Source organism: Amblyomma mixtum, chromosome 1, assembly GCF_055824585.1.
Source record: "Amblyomma mixtum isolate Tamu chromosome 1, ASM5582458v1, whole genome shotgun sequence".
NCBI lineage: Eukaryota > Metazoa > Arthropoda > Arachnida > Ixodida > Ixodidae > Amblyomma > Amblyomma mixtum.
The window spans coordinates 66,113,850-66,129,291 of record NC_143012.1 but is presented as its reverse complement, the minus strand read 5'-3'; the positions used below and the strand labels follow the sequence as shown (position 1 = coordinate 66,129,291).

The window sequence follows — 15,442 nt, the reverse complement described above, 5'->3', positions numbered from 1 at the left end:
CCATGGGGTGGAGTGTTGGATATGGAGACGAGCAAGAAGGCGGCGACCCGACTCCGTTAGCGAGGAGCGCGTGTACTGGTTTGTAAGGTGCGCCTCCCGGAGCTCCCGGAAAGTATTCACCACCCCAAGGGCCATAAGCCGGCGGTTTGAAGTAGTGACGGGGAGGTCAAGGGCACGCTTAATAATTTTAAGAGGGATGACCTCAAGCGCATCCTCCCCTTGTTTCCATAGGTGGCGATGAGTCGAATAGAGAATTCGACTGGTTACAAAGGTGTTTGCAAGCCGCAAGGCATCCTTATTTCGTAACCCCCGCGTTTGTTGCAAACCCGGCGGACTATGCGGCCCACCTGGTCCCCCAACTTACGGTGTTTGGCCAATGTAGTGTCTGGCCGTCTGTGTTTGTGGATGTAGAGTCCGAGTACCCGTATCTCAACACTTTCGCGTATGGGACCACTCCCAAGAGAAAGAGATATTTTAGTTGTGCACTTTTGTGAGTGGCGGAGGTGCACAAATTCAGATTTGTAAGGGGAACATTGAAGACCGCAGCGGCGGGCGTAGCGGTCCACTATCGTCGCCGCTGTTTGCAGGCTGGTTTCAAGAGTGGACATGGGAGCAGCCTTCCCGGCACCATGGCTAACGCAACTCTGCTCTACGTTCCGCAGGTTATAATGGCCCTGGCAACGTACTGCATGCTGGCCTCGCCGTGCTTCGTGACTTACCCCGGTTTTTCACGGTCACTGAAAATGGAAAAACCATCACCTGCGTGCGCATCGTTGGAAGGACTACCTATCACCGGCACTTCTATCGCCTCGCCACACGTGTCGATCGGATCTGGGACGGAAGCCTGCTTGGCGGACTACTTAAACAGGCCACATCTCGACTGCAGTTTCAGTGGACATGGGAGCAGCCTTCCCGGCACCATGGCTAACGCAACTCTGCACTACGTTCCGCAGGTTTGTACAAGCTATTCGCTGTATGCCAAAAGATCGGACAACCGATTTCTCTTTCTGCTCCCATGTCCACATGTGCTGCTCGCAACCTTCAGTGAATGTGTTGATGTATCGCTTGTACTACTATGCTCTGGAGACATTGAGACCAATGCCGGCCCACCCAAGCCGCGCCCAGTCATTTCAAAGTTAGAAGCAAATGACGATCCTGAAACGTCTATATTAGCGATACTTACAAGCATCAACGACCGGACCTTAGAATTAGATAAAGGTCAAACCCAGATCTGCGCAGACGTTAAGATCATTAAAGACAAGCATTACTGGAAAGCAAAATACTAGATGTATTCAATCGCCTTGAAGTTCTGGAATCAAAAACTAACATTCTTAATACTATCCAGCCTGAGCTGGTTTCAATTCAGGACACTGCTAGACGTCTGACATCGCACCGAGCAGTACTGAAGTCTCGTCTAGATAGCCTGGAAGACCAGTCGAGAAGGAATAATCTGATCCTGCATGGCATTCCTGATGAAAGCGAATCATGGAATGACTGAAAGGAAAATGCTTGCTGCGTTGTCGGAAGTACTTGACGACGATTCCACACAGCTAAGCATTGAACGTGCTCAACGTCTCGGAACTTTTTCACCCTCAAAATGTGGCCCTATTATCATCAAATTTTCCTCCTTCAAAGACAGAATGAAAGTGTTAGACCTCCGTACTAAACTAAGTGGAAAACAACTTTCCGTGTCTGAAGATTTTTCCCCCGCCACTCGTTTTGCCCGCAAAAAACTAACAGAATTCGCGAAAAAACTGCCGCGATCTCCCAAGTACCGCCTGCGATATAACAAGTTGGTTGTTAATTGTAAGTGCTACATCTTTAACGCTGATACCGATACCATTCAGGAGCTGCAATTCCAAACTTTTGTCGAAAGCGAGCAGAGCCGTCCCGCTCCCCTTGAGGTAAGCAATATTTCGGAAAGCGAAGAAGATAACCCATAGCATGGAACGAGGGGAAGCAGTCTGGCTTGATCACCTCCTTGCACATCCGTTCTACTGGCTAACGCTAGAAGCATTCTTAATAAACGTGAATCGTTTCACTCCGCTGTCGACACGTGCGAGGCTGATATCATCGCAATAACAGAAACCTGGCTTCATCCTAACGTACATGACAGTGAAATATTTGACGATTCATCCCGCTTTTCAGTTTACCGACGCGATCGCACTCAGCGGCCAGGCGGAGGTGTCTTGCTTGCTATATCGAAAATAATACAGTCCTATCACATTCCTGTGCAAACTAACCTAGAATCCATTTGGGCCTGCGTAGAACTAAACCATCAAAAATACGTTTTTGGTGTATGTTATCGACCTCCAAATTATCCTTCCACGTTCACATCAGAATTGCATGATGTGCTTGACTGCAATTGTTACGCGGCACCCTGCAGCACCCATTATTTGTTAGGCGATTTTAACTTTCCTGAGCTGACGGTCTTCGGAAATAACTCCTAAATCATCCCCATCGTCTCAAGGCAATGAGTTCTTGAACCTTTGTTCACTCTTTTCTCTTTCTCAGCTAGTATCCCAAGCAACCCGTATATCAGACACCACTGCTAACATATTAGACTTAGTGTTGACATCCCATTCTGATCTTTTTTCAGACTTGACCTGCATGCCCGGCATAAGTGACCACTTCCTTGTCTCGTTTAATTTCTGCATTCCTTCCAATAACGCTGACAACAAAGTCAAGCGTATCCGTGATTATAGCAGAGCTGACTATCAGGCGGTCAACGAAGAACTATCTTCATTTCTCGATGCATTTCTAACAGATTTTGATAGCCGGGAGGCGCAGGTGAACTGGAACATTTTCGTTGCTAAGGTTAACAAACTAACGGAAAGATATATCCCCCTACGCACCATTACAACTCAAACATGCACTGTGGTACAACGCTCGCATAAGAAGGCTTTGTAACAGAAAAAAACGCTTTTACCGAAACGCAAAAAAATGTAACTCCCTTTCTAAATGGGAAGCTTATCAAGCGGCAAATAGCGTGTATGTATCGGCAATGAAAAACGCAAAAGCTCATTTCCTACAGCACACACTGCCCAACATGCTCACAAATGATCCCAAAAAATTTTGGCGTGCCATTAATCCCAATAGAAACCATTCAATTAAATTGTTAGATGAAAACGGTTCAACTATCGCTGATACTGATTGTCCTAAAATTTTAAATGAAACATTTTGTCGCAATTTTGTTCTTTCTTCAAACGTCACGTTTCCTACAGTGGAGGACTGCCAATTCTCAATCATGGATGCAATATCCATCGAGCCCCTAGGAATAGAAAAATTAATAGAAAATCTTAACACCTATACAAGCCCTGGAACAGATTTAATTAACGCGAAGTTCTTGAAGAGTACCAAACTTTATTCCTCAATCATCCTTTCCAAAATTTTCCAGCGGTCACTTGAGACGTCAGTGCTTCCAGCGGACTGGACGATCGGGAAGGTGGTTCCGTTGCACAAGTCAGGTAGTAGTAATTCCCCTCTTAATTACCGCCCAATATCACTAACCAGCATACCATGCAAAATTTGAGCACATTCTATACACTAACTTAGTTACCTTTCTCGAATCTAACTCCTTCACTGACGCACAACACGGCTTTCGCAAATCATTCTCGTGCGAGACGCAGTTACTTACCTTCACGCACAAACTTCACACTATTCTGGATCGTCGTTCATGCGCGGACTGTATCTTTCTAGACTTCGCCAAGGCTTTCGAAAAGGTTAGTCACAAACTACTTCTTTTCAAACTTAGCAAGCTAATTCTCCCAAATGTTTTAGCATGGTTAGAATATTTCCTTTGTAATAGAACAGTTTGTAATGGCTAATAACATTTGTTCTCCATTCACTTCCGTGCATTCTGGGGTCCCACAGGGGTCCGTCCTTGGGCCCCTTTTATTTCTGATATATATTAATGACCTTCCTATTTCCGTTACCTCCCACATTCATTTATTTGCAGATGACTGCGTAATATTTCGTGAAATTAACGACTCTAACGACACTCTTCTTTTGCAAAAAGACATTAATGGAATTCTTGAGTGGTGTAAAACGTGGTCAATGGAACTAAACAAAACCAAATGTAAAGTACTACGTGTGTCACGCATTTCTACACACCCCACCTCTTATCATCTAGATAACATCGAAGTAGAACAAGTGTCTTCATACCGTTATTTAGGCGTTCACATAACAAGTGATCTAACTTGGTCTTTTCACATCAATTCAATGATTAACAACGCCAACCGTGCCCTCGGCTACCTTCGCCGTAACTTTTTCTCTGCCCCCACTTCCCTGAAACTTCTCCTCTATAAATCTGTCGTTCGTAGTAAGTTGGAATATGCTGCGTCCATTTGGGATCCCTTAACGGAAAACATGATCAGTTCCCTCGAAATAATTCAGAATAACTCGGCACGTTTCATCCTTCAGAACTATAACCGTACCGCTAGCGTAACCTCTATGAAGAATACATTACAGTTACCATCTCTTGCTAGCCGTCGAAAGCACGCTCGCCTTTGCTTAATTCATAAAATAATATATCATAACCCCATACTGCACCGCGATCTTATACTTCATCCGTCATATGTTTCATCACGAGTTGATCATGCGCATAAAATCGGCATTCCTTTCTTTAAAACAAAATCCGCAGCTGAGTCTTTCCTTCCACGAACAGCAAAGGACTGGAACCACCTTCCCGGAAGTACAGCCTCCATCATCGACCATCAGCGTTTTTGTTCCGCCTTAGCTATCACTGTATAATTAGAAATCAAACGCTTTGTACTAAACCCCTGTGTACAACCACTCCCCTCTTCAATGCCCTCGGGCCTTGAGGGTAAAATAAATGGAATGAAATGAAATGTCACCTGTGCTGCCCTGCGTGGCCCACAGAGTGACGTCATCAGCGTACAGGGCGTGCTGCACGCCGGCGACACCACTCAGCTGTGCCGGCAGGTGCATCATGGCCAGATTGAAGAGCTGCGGGGAAAGTACCGCGCCTTGGGAGGGTTCCCCGCGTGCTGAGTAGATAAGGACCATGCTCTCTATCTTGGATTCGGATGTGGGATTGACGATCTATTACAAATTGGCTTATGTACCGGAATGCGTTGAGGCCACCGTCGGTCAGGCTAATGTTAGTGAGTATGACCTCGTGTGTTACATTGTAAAATGCCCTCTTAAGATCCAAGGCGAGTACTACCCGGTCATTATGGGGGCATTCGAGGGGGTCAAGGACTTCCCGATTAAGTTGCAGGAGGACATCCTGTGCGGATCTGTGTGGGCGGATTCCGAACATGGTGCTCGCAAAGATATGTTTGCTTTCAAGATATCCAGGTAACCGATCCCGCACCATCGTCTCCATTAGTTTGCCCACACATGAGGTGAGAGAGATGGGGCGGAGGTTATCTGTGTCAATTGGTTTTCCTGCTTTAGGAATAAAAGTGACCAGAGCCGTTTACCAGTCGATTGGCAACGGGGTGTCCCCTCGCCAAATTACGTTTCGCCTTCGTCGTGTGGAAAAAAAACGGCGCTGCTGCAGCGGAACGCCGACTTGCCACGAAAGACACGTTGGGTCAACGCCTGGATTACCCGCGGAAACAGCGTCCGTCTGCCAGGAAGTCTTCAGCGAGCGTCTCCGCTACACGAGGTGCGAACGCACGTTCGAACGCATGAAATGCGCGGGAACGCCGCTCGAGGACATTCCAGCTTCTGCGCGACGTGGTTGACATATTTCTTTCTCTCCCAACACATGACGGGGGCGTGTTTCCTAAGGAGAGTGTGTGATGGGTGCCACAGTGAACTTCCTCAGCAGGCCCGGCCCCCATATAGGGAATCTAGGGAAAGAAAACGCTTTAAAAACTCGGCAGCAAGTACGGCCGAGGGGCGGGTCTCAACATCAGGCGTTTCACCATTGAGCGTCTCGCCACAAGCTCCTTTGTTTGTACATAAAGTAAATTAGTTGTATAAAGTTTTCCTCCTTGTCTTTCCCGCATCCTCATCTCCGACCTCCCTCATTCCCTCTCCCGCCCGACCATGCTACCTGATCTTTAACGTGCAGTGCTCTACAAGCCCCATTCGGACCATCTGGTGGAAACGACTGTGCAATCAATTTTAGAGTATAATTTACAGCACTCTTAGGAAGAACATTCCCCGGCAATTTTGGGGTTTTCGCGAGTTCTCGCTTCTTACGTGTCCCTCATAATGCTTATGTAATTTGCAACGACTTTTAAAACGTGCATGTCTAGCGGCATTGGTGCTCACGCCTGGTGTAAGGGGGTAGAGAAGCTGCGAAATTTGAGTATAACGTACCTTTCGGTCGCTCTTGGCCGTAACGAGCTTTTTCCGGCTCGCCTGAGGGCCAGGAGTTCCCGCCTCGTCGCGTTCGTCGTCCTGGGGGACATCTAGCGGGGTGGGAGCGGCGCCACGCTGCAAATAAAGGTGAGCGGTTATCTTTGCTGACTGTGATACATTTTATTGGTCGGAAAGGACTTGGTGCTAAGAGGTCGCGGTAAGTGGTCGAGAGTGCATAGCCCTCGACGACTTTGTCAGCCCACTCCACCGCCAAAACTTGCGTTCTGGGGTCAGAGCTAGCCAGCACGGTCTCCCACCACTCGAGAGAAGGAGCGATAACTAGATCCCCCGGAGGTGGCGCTATTTTTCAGTCCCATAGGATATGATTGTAGTTGGCTCGTTGGCCGCAGTGTTTATAGTTCAGTTTGTTCAGATCAGGATAAATGAACGCGAGGAATAATGGGGTGCGTATCGACGTCGTCTGTAGACGCCACGTAACCTCTTCTTCTTCAGTCAGGTTTTTGTGCGGAGGGGGGGGGGGGGGAGTTCTCCTCTCTCGTTTAAAATGATTGGCTGGTTCACAATATGTGATCACGGAATCCTTCGTGTAATTCAAGGAGCCAGACTCAGAACCCTGGAGGATACCGAAAACATTTCACTTGTCTCAATCTTACCTCAATGCTAAAAAGTTATTCCCAAATAGAGTCAGAAAAAGAGCGAAAAGAATCATTCTTAGAAACATGCCGGCGCCCATGAAATTGGTCCTCCTTTTGGAGTAGCGATTTCAGGAATCTGAGCCTAATTTGCCGGAATGTATAGTTTACGGAGGTTTAACGTCCCAAAGCGACTCAGGCTATGAGGGATGCCGTAGTGAAGGGCTCCGAAAATTTTGACCACCGGCGTTTCCTTAACGTGCACTGACATCGCACAGTACACGGGCCTCTAGAATTTCGCCTTTATCGAAATTCGTCCGCCGTGGCCTGGATTGAACCCGTGTCTTTCGAAACATCAGTAGAGCGCCACGACCACTCAGCAACCGCGGCAGCAATTTGCCGGAATTTAACCTCATTCAGATTTTCATAGCTTTCAACAAAACGCGTATAGTGAAGAATCGCGTGGCAAACCGTTAGACTTGGTGCCGCTGTATATGGAAGAAAAAACGGTGAGTTACTCGCACAAGCTTCCTAGCACTAGGCGCGTTACTAGGCCCCAATCTAAAGTAGGGCGAATTGCGGAGGAATTTCCAGATGAGGTGGGAAGTAGATATGAAGTATTCCCACGGGCCTGATATCGTCTACCGCACCGAGTAAGTGGCCGGTTGTGTAGACAAGAAGCAAAAACTATAATGCTACTTTTTTCACGTCCTACGGCGGAGCTGACGTCAGGAACCGAAACAGAGACCGACGTAAGTGAATAACGAGTGCTAGACACTTACCAGAATGTTTAGCCATCCACCAATGAGTTGCGGCTCTGGTTTCTCGTCGCCATCTTCCTCGTCGCCTTCGCCCTTGGGTGTAGCAGGGGACGCGTCCGAGTGCTTCTGAGGTGATACGGGAGAGCTGCCTTTCTTTCCCTGGGAAGAAGGTTTTCCAACAGCGCTAGGTTTCGATTTCGCGCCTGATGGACCCTTTTCAGGGCCTTCTCCCTTTTCGTTACGTTTGCTGACCTTGCCGGCGGTCTTAGCAGGGCTATCGGACGCCGGGGATTTCCATTCTTCGCCCCGCCTCGGCTGCCCTTTTCTGCTGGCAGCCGACACGCCACGGTCCGAGTGGATGCTGTTCTGGCTCTGGTCCCTTTCGAGACCCCGTTTCTTCTTCTGGTCGACAGGAGCGCTGCGGCCGGACTTGTAGGAGGAAGACTTAGCCAGGTTTCGTCGTGCTACAGGCTCCGCATCGACGTCCTCGTTGGACTGCCTCCGCGACTTGTCCGGCTCGCCTGTCCCGGGTGAGACAGCGTTCTCAGGCCTTGAAAAGTTCGGCGAGGGTGAAGTCTGTTCCTCACCGTCACGACGCGTCCTTTCCACGCTGCCTGCTTCGCTGCCAGAGCGCGACTGCTCCCGTTCCTCCTTTCGGTCGTAGCTGCGTGCCCTCGAGGGAGCCGTCGGACGTTCACGGCGGCCCCTTGCTTCGACGCTTTCATCTTCCTGTCGACCACGCCTCTCCCGCTTCTCCATGACTTCCGGGGCTCGGCCTCGGGCGGTTTCTTGGCGGATGGACTTTACCTCTTCGCTGGGTAGTAGGCCTAGCAGATATCCTGGGCAAGTTCGGATGCAGCGACCCTCCGGGGCTTGTCCTCAGGCAGTTCTTCGGCGGATGGACCTTGCCTTTCAGCTGAGTAGTAGACCCAGTAGATATCCTGGGCGAGTTCGGATGCAGCGACCCTGCTGGGCTTGTCCTCAGGCAGTTCTTCGGTGGATGGACTTCGCCTCTCTGCTGAGTAGTAGGCCTAGCAGAAATTATGGGACAGTGCGGATGCAGCGACCAGTCTCTCAGGGGAACGCCTCCTTCTGCGTGCCCCTCGAGCAAGATGTGGCTCTTCATCTTCTTCGCCCGATGTGGATGACTGGCACGAGATATTAGACGTATCAGTAAAATGCAGCCGTGCGTGGACCTAGTGACGCTAGAATGTAGTTTTCACATACAAGGGGGTGCTGAATAGGGCAAGCTGGATTCCCGTCATAGTCAGAGTTGAGAGCAAACAGACGATAATAAAAGAAAAAGCAATGCTCACTAACGCGTTTTCAGAACTAGTTTATAGTGTTTACGTTTTGGAACGCCTGCGCCGCTCACTTCGAGCCGGCTGCAGTGTTATACCGCGTCACTATTTCTTTGCCTTCGTACTCTGATAAACGGCGGCCATGTATCTGGCGATGACTGCCCTCCGTCGTCTGCCGAGCTACGGCGCAAAAGGAAATGTGAGCTCCAGGCCACAGAGTTGTGAAGATAACCGATAAGGAAAAGAGGCGTCACTAGGCGAGTTTTTGGAGATAACGCAATGAACCGCGGTAATGACAGGAAGTGGACACCGCGTATTAAGGCGAAAGCCTTTAATGCCTTACTATCGTTAGCAGCCGTGTCGGCAGATGTGTGCGCGTTTTGACGGGTGTCCACGGAGATATGCGAGACAGTTACTGCTGTTGTTGTTGTTGCGACTGAGAGAAGAATGAAAAGGAAAGTGCACGGGCCTGCCAACTGGCTCTAGCCGAGCCACCACCGCTGCCACGTGCCGATAGAGGAGAGTAAAAGATCAGAGGAAAGAGGGAAAGTAAAGAAAAGACGCGCGCCGCAGCAATATATACTCTCGTTAAAAGGGCCTTCAGGGGTATCTTGAAATAAATAAATAAATTAAATATTCTTGTGTTGGTATTAAGCTTGCTCAAAGTTTTGACTATTTTCCTACATTTTTGAGCTTGAAAGTAAAATGTGGTTTATAATGAACACTTATCCGCGTAATTAGAGACAGGCACTGTGTCCCGTCTTCATTCTTTTTTGTAATTTGCACGGATTGTCGTTTTTAGAGCGCAGCTCTTTGGCGTCCGTTCCTGGGTTTCGCGTCATCGTCGGCCTCGTAACCAGCTCCGCCCCCAATGTCACGCTTTTCAATTGGTCGAAATGCTCGTGACGTCACAGTGCGCGAATTTCAAATGGGGCCAATTGTACTTTGGCTAGTAATCATGCAACCAATCAAAGGGATCGTATAGTGATGCTGCAACTAAGTTGGACTGAGTTTAGTTAATTTCTTAATTAATCCATTAGCCTAATTAATATAGAGTAGAATGAAGAGCTCAGAAGAAAAGAAAAGAAAGAAAGACGCGCGCCGCAGCGACAACAGCGTCCGCGGAAGGAGACGCTGCTGAAAAAAAAAACAGATACAAAGAGAATTTTATTGGAGCCAAGGATGCGTACACGGGACCTCGGTCCCTCAAATAAAGACAGATATGCAACACGGCGACTTACGTCGCCCCAATAACAAAATTCGCAACAACAAATAGCGAGAACATTCGCTATATACAAGCGCACCACAAGTGTTCACAGTGTCCGGAAGTGTTCGACACGCGCGGGGGAAGCACGCACTAGAACTACCACCGCGCACAATATACACATTTAATAAGGCAGGAGCCGCACCGTCACGCGACCCCTGTCGACGGCGATGAAGCGGGTGCTCCACCGCCGGAGGAATTCCTCTTCGGGGAGCATGACTCTGTCAAGGCACGCCTGTTGAAAGAGGCGCGCCCGAACCCGCTGGAGCAGAGGGAACATGGCCCGCTGCGGTCGGCCCTGTAGAGACGCGACGCCACGCTGGCGCCACAACACAAACGCGCCCACACACAGTAATAGGCGCACAAAAAAGTCGCGCGGTCTGGTGCGCGCGTCCAAGGACACTGAAAACATGCCGGACAAACGTCTCCAAAAAGTGCGCGCCACGACGCACTCGAACATGGCGTGCTTGAGGGTCTCTGTCGCACCGCACTGGGGACACCGCGAAGAAGGGGCAATACCCCACGCGGCGATGCGGACCCCCGTCGGAAGGGCGCTTCAGCCTCGCAGCCAGCCGAAGTCGCGGACGTCTGGTGGTAACGTGTGTGACGTCAAGTCCCGCCACCGTACCCGCCTGCTCCGCTGTAGCTGGTCGGGTGTAGCCTCCTGAATTGCTAGGAGCTCGCAAACGCGGGAGGCCTGCGTCTCAGAGACGTCGACCTCGGGCAGGGTGGCGGTGAGGGACTCGGCCGTCCGGCAGACGTACCGGAAGAACCCCGGCTGCTGTTCGGCTGAAGGACCTGTGCAAGTACCAAAAAAGAGGCGCCGCGAGGTCCCGAGGAGGTAGGCGAGGAGCCCTCTCCCCGGGTAGTCGGTGGCGTTGACTAGGTCGCGGACGCCTCGAACAGCAAGGATGCTGCACATAGTGCGCAGGTTGGGCAGGCTAAACCCGCCCATGCGCGTGGGAAGACGGAGGAGCGCGCGAGCGACGGACTCCGTCTTTCCCGCCCAGAAAAAACTGCCACAGAGTGTGGCCAAACGACGCGTAAAAGTGCGCGGCGGGCAAGCGACGCGGGCGATGTAAAAGAGCGACGCGCACACGGACGATCTTATCACGAACGCGCGCTCTGACAGCGATAGACGGAAGTTCGCTGCCACTGCCAGACGTCGCTCTGCGGTCGCTCTAAGCTCGGACCACGTTTCTCGAGCCACCTCCCCTGAGGAGAGGAACACGACACCTAACACCTTTACCGCCGATACCCACTCTACGTCGCCCAGCAGGTCCGACGAAAAGGAGCCAAAGCGCAAAGCTTTGCTCTTGCCCCTGTTAAGCAGGGCACCGGACAGCTCGCTGTAACTCGAGAAAAGCCGTAAACACGCTACGTAGCTGTCCTCGTCCCGCAGAAACAGGGACACGTCGTCGGCGTATGCGGAGACCTTGACCTGACCTTGACCTGGCAGGGGGAAACCGCGCACCGATGGACTCGCTGCTACGCGGCGCAGGAATGGGTCCAAGCATAAAACGAACAACATTGGCGACAGGGGACAGCCCTGTCTAATACCAGATAAAAAAAAAAAACAGATAAGTACGAAGCCGCGTTCCCTCCACCACCACGCACTTCCCCACTCAGTAAGACGTTGCTCGTTTCATATACCTTAATTGTGTCGAACATCCTAGACAGTTCCAACAATTGACAGGTTAATGACAGAACACGATGGATAGAAATAGAATAATATAAATATGAAATAGCCTAATTAACCTTTCTAGTTAGACCGCATAAATCAATAAAACCGAGAAAGAAATTGGTCGAGTTGGGGAATCGAACCAGGGTCTCCGGAGTGCGATACGAGCACGCTAGCCACTCCGTAATGCCAGCTGAATGGTTTGGAATGAACAAAGGCGCGTCTAGCTAATACGGCGTCTTCGTTCACTCCCATCTTCCCCCTTTCCCTTACGGTGAGGTGCAGGTGTCCACCCAGATATGCGAGAGAGATACATTTCCTTTCCTCAAAAAATAAATTTACCGTCCAGCAAGGCGTACAGCCGAATTGGCGATGGCGTTCTGAGGACTCCCTGGCAGCGTTGCAAGACGCTGTCGCGTTCCACTCTTACAGGCGAAGCTTAACATGTTAACCACACATCAGTAACACACGCAGACAGCCAATGGACGCGTCATTCGCTGGCAGCACTTGATTCATCATTCACAACCACATTCTTAACGTACGCTCCCTTGCCGCACATGCCAAGGACGTACACCACGATCACATTCTGCGCCATTCCTCTGTACTTTGCTTTGCTGAAACCTGGATGGATCCCGAAGAGCCTCTCGAAATCATAGATTTCCTATACATCTGTGGTGCTCGCAGAGACCACAACAGAGCGGCGGGAGTCGCTATCTACTTGCGCACAGGTCTCTCTGCAATACCAGTCGAAATGTTTGGCACGTCACATGAAGTTGGCGAACTGTGCGCCGCAAAGTTGCCCAACGGCTTGCTGGTAGTAGCTGCCTACTTCGCCCCTACCGCACTCACGAAAGACGTCGTGCACTTCCTGCAACTCGCATTAACCGTCCATCGATCCACACCGATGTTAGTAGTGGGGGACTTTAATGTTGACATAAAGACAAACAGCAATTTCCTAACACTTATGCGGGAGAACATCCCGTTCCTCTCGCTCGTAACGCGTCCCACGGCTGTGACAACCTCGCGAGGCACTTTTATAGATCTCGTCTTTGAGAATCAAGCATTGGTGTACCAAGTCGAACATATATCAGTCTATTTCTCCGACCACAAAGCTTCCTTCATGACTGTCAAGAACTGTTAGTGGAGTCTTTGTTAAAGGAATACGTGTGAAAAATAAAAAAAAATCTGTGATAGCGCATACATGTGTTGCTCGATTTCTTTGCCTCAATCTATCGAAAAGGTGAAACAGCTTATTTGCTGCGCTCAAATTTCGCATTAGGAAGTAACGTAATCGTCGGTAATTTTTTTTTCACCAATTCAAGTATGCACCAACTATTCCAAAGAGAGGAGTTAATGCAGGTTGTTCTTGTTTCCTGATAATAAAGCGGTGTGTACTGTGAGTGTTGCTATGAGAACTAGAAATAAAACACTGTCAATGAAACATTGTGAGAGTGTGCGTGTTCCGTTCTCCTAATATATGTTTCACAAGGTGTACCTTATTCAATATTCAATTTAGTCTGCCCTTGATCTCTCCGCCCACAGTGCACTAAATTGCTGTAATCTTTGTAGAGAGAGCTTACATTTTTATTTCCCCTGTCTCGCGCATGTGCAAACCCGACGTGCCTTCTTTCTTCGTCCCTATTTCAGAAATTGCTCAGGACCTACCACAACATTCATCACAAAACTTTCATGACTGTATTGAAACGATAAGTTTGTTTTCTATGATTCCGCCCAATGATACTGTGACTGCATTCATAGGGTGGAAACACTCTTTCTTTTATGTAGTGAATGCAAATTCCACCTTGATCAATTTTATGTTCATTATCTTTCTACATACGTAAAGGTGGCACAACATTCAGCAGCGAAAAATGTGTTCCACCGCGAAAGCTTGTTACTTTTGCCGTCATTTCATACTACTCCACCTCAGAGTTAAGATTGTATATTCGAGCCACCGGTATCAAACTCAGTGTGGTTGTCGTATTTACTTTTTAGTGATGGGTGTTCTACAGTATGTTTGAGTGCCTTTTACTGCTAATGAAATTCTGCTAGAGTGCGATCGCATGGTGAGGGAAAATTGTACCATGGGTGCAGTGATTTGCGATTTAAGAAGTGCTATGTACATTATGCTAAGATTTTGGCAGGTCTCTTTTATTTATTCCAAATATTTATTCGTAAATATTTTCACAGTCCTTCTTTTGACCAGCCGCGGCGGCTCAGTGGTTACGGCGCTCGGCTGCTGGCCCGAAAAACGCGGGTTGGATCCCGGCCGCGTCGGCTGAATTTCGATGGAGGCGAAATTCTAGAGGCCCGTGTACTGTGCGATGTCAGTGCACGTTGAAGAACCCCAGGTGGTCTAAATTTCCGGAGCCCTTCACTACGGCGTCCCTCATGGTCTGTGTCGTTTGGGACGTTACACCCCAATATATCAATAAATCAACCTGACAGGTCCTCTGTCGAGGGTACTGCATAACGAGGCTACATTTACTCTGGCCTAATTACTACAACTACTAGGGCCTAATTACCCGAGGTACAATGTGCATATTGTTTCAAGGAGACAATTGGATGTCAGAGCTGCGGGGTAGCGACCCTTTATTTTGAACCTACGAACAAGTGAGCGCAGTTTTTTGTTTAGTGCATGCTGATCTCACATTAAGTGTGCAGTGGGGAATTGCGGCCAAGGCTGTTATCGCAATAGAGCAGGTCATGATACACGTGCGGGGAGCAGATAGAGCCCCTCTGCTTGCAAACAGCATAGCGGAAGTCCTCTGCGCTGCGATGCGCACTTGTGCGCACGCCCAGCGTGCTAGAACTGCCCGAGGTATGATGTACGGGGAGAGCTGAAGAATTAGGCTTAATATGCATTAAGTTACTGAGTAAATTTCTTACTAGATCTATCGGGAAGGAAACAGCGAAATATTACCTATGAAATATTAGCCACGCAGTAAAAAGCAGGCAATGAATAATGCAGTTTAACATTGTTCAAACGAAATGGAAGATACCCCAAGATTTCTTCGTTATAGCCATTGCTTCGCTATACCGGTATATGCCTTTGCTGGCAACTGTTGCATGCCAGCGGGCTTACCTGCCACACCGGGTATAACGAAGAGAGCACAGCTGGGGTTCTGTGCGCCGTGGATGTGCATTGTGAGATCAACGCGTGAACAGAGCGTGTACCACGTGACCGATTGTACGAACGCCAATCCAATATGCAAGCCTCGATTTTGATCAAGGTCAAATTTCGGGAACAAGGGAAGATTGTTGGGCCAGTTGGTCCGTAATCGTGTATCAACGGAACGGCGCGAAAAAAAGGGGGCAGGAGGACATGAGATGAAAGACACGGCGCCGATGGACTATGATGAACAAATTTCGGGGGTGGCTCGGGCCAGTTTCGGAAATGACTCGGGCTGAATTTTAAGGTCGCCATGGTCGCCATCGTGTCGAGTAATTAATTATGGTTGGATATCGATTTTGGTCCAAATCGTCCAAGCTCAAATTTCGCGGGC

At 49.2% G+C, this 15,442-nt stretch overlaps 1 protein-coding gene across 1 annotated transcript; it reads right to left on the bottom strand.

The window, feature by feature from the left end:
- Positions 1-8,520: 8,520 nt before the first annotated feature.
- On the bottom strand, positions 8,521-15,082 carry LOC149366569 (uncharacterized). Its single transcript, XM_089571312.1, has 5 exons — positions 15,022-15,082; positions 10,845-11,710; positions 10,673-10,683; positions 10,518-10,638; positions 8,521-8,724 (listed from the first exon to the last, which is right to left on the bottom strand). The coding sequence occupies exons 1-5, from the start codon at positions 15,080-15,082 to the stop codon at positions 8,521-8,523; spliced, it is 1,263 nt and encodes a 420-aa protein (XP_089427438.1).
- Between the last annotated feature and the right edge of the window lie 360 nt (positions 15,083-15,442).

What these genes read in the sequence shown, in the direction of transcription:
- LOC149366569 (XM_089571312.1), bottom strand. Translation starts at nt 15,082, where the DNA reads ATGCACATCCACGGCGCACAGAACCCCAGCTGTGCTCTCTTCGTTATA. An exon ending in CGTTATACCCGGTGTGGCAG is followed by an intron (nt 11,711 to 15,021) that starts GTAAGCCCGCTG and finishes TCCCCCTGCCAG; the next exon opens with GTCAAGGTCAGGTCAAGGTC. An exon ending in TGTTCCCTCTGCTCCAGCGG is followed by an intron (nt 8,725 to 10,517) that starts GTTCGGGCGCGC and finishes AATTTCTGCTAG; the next exon opens with GCCTACTACTCAGCAGAGAG.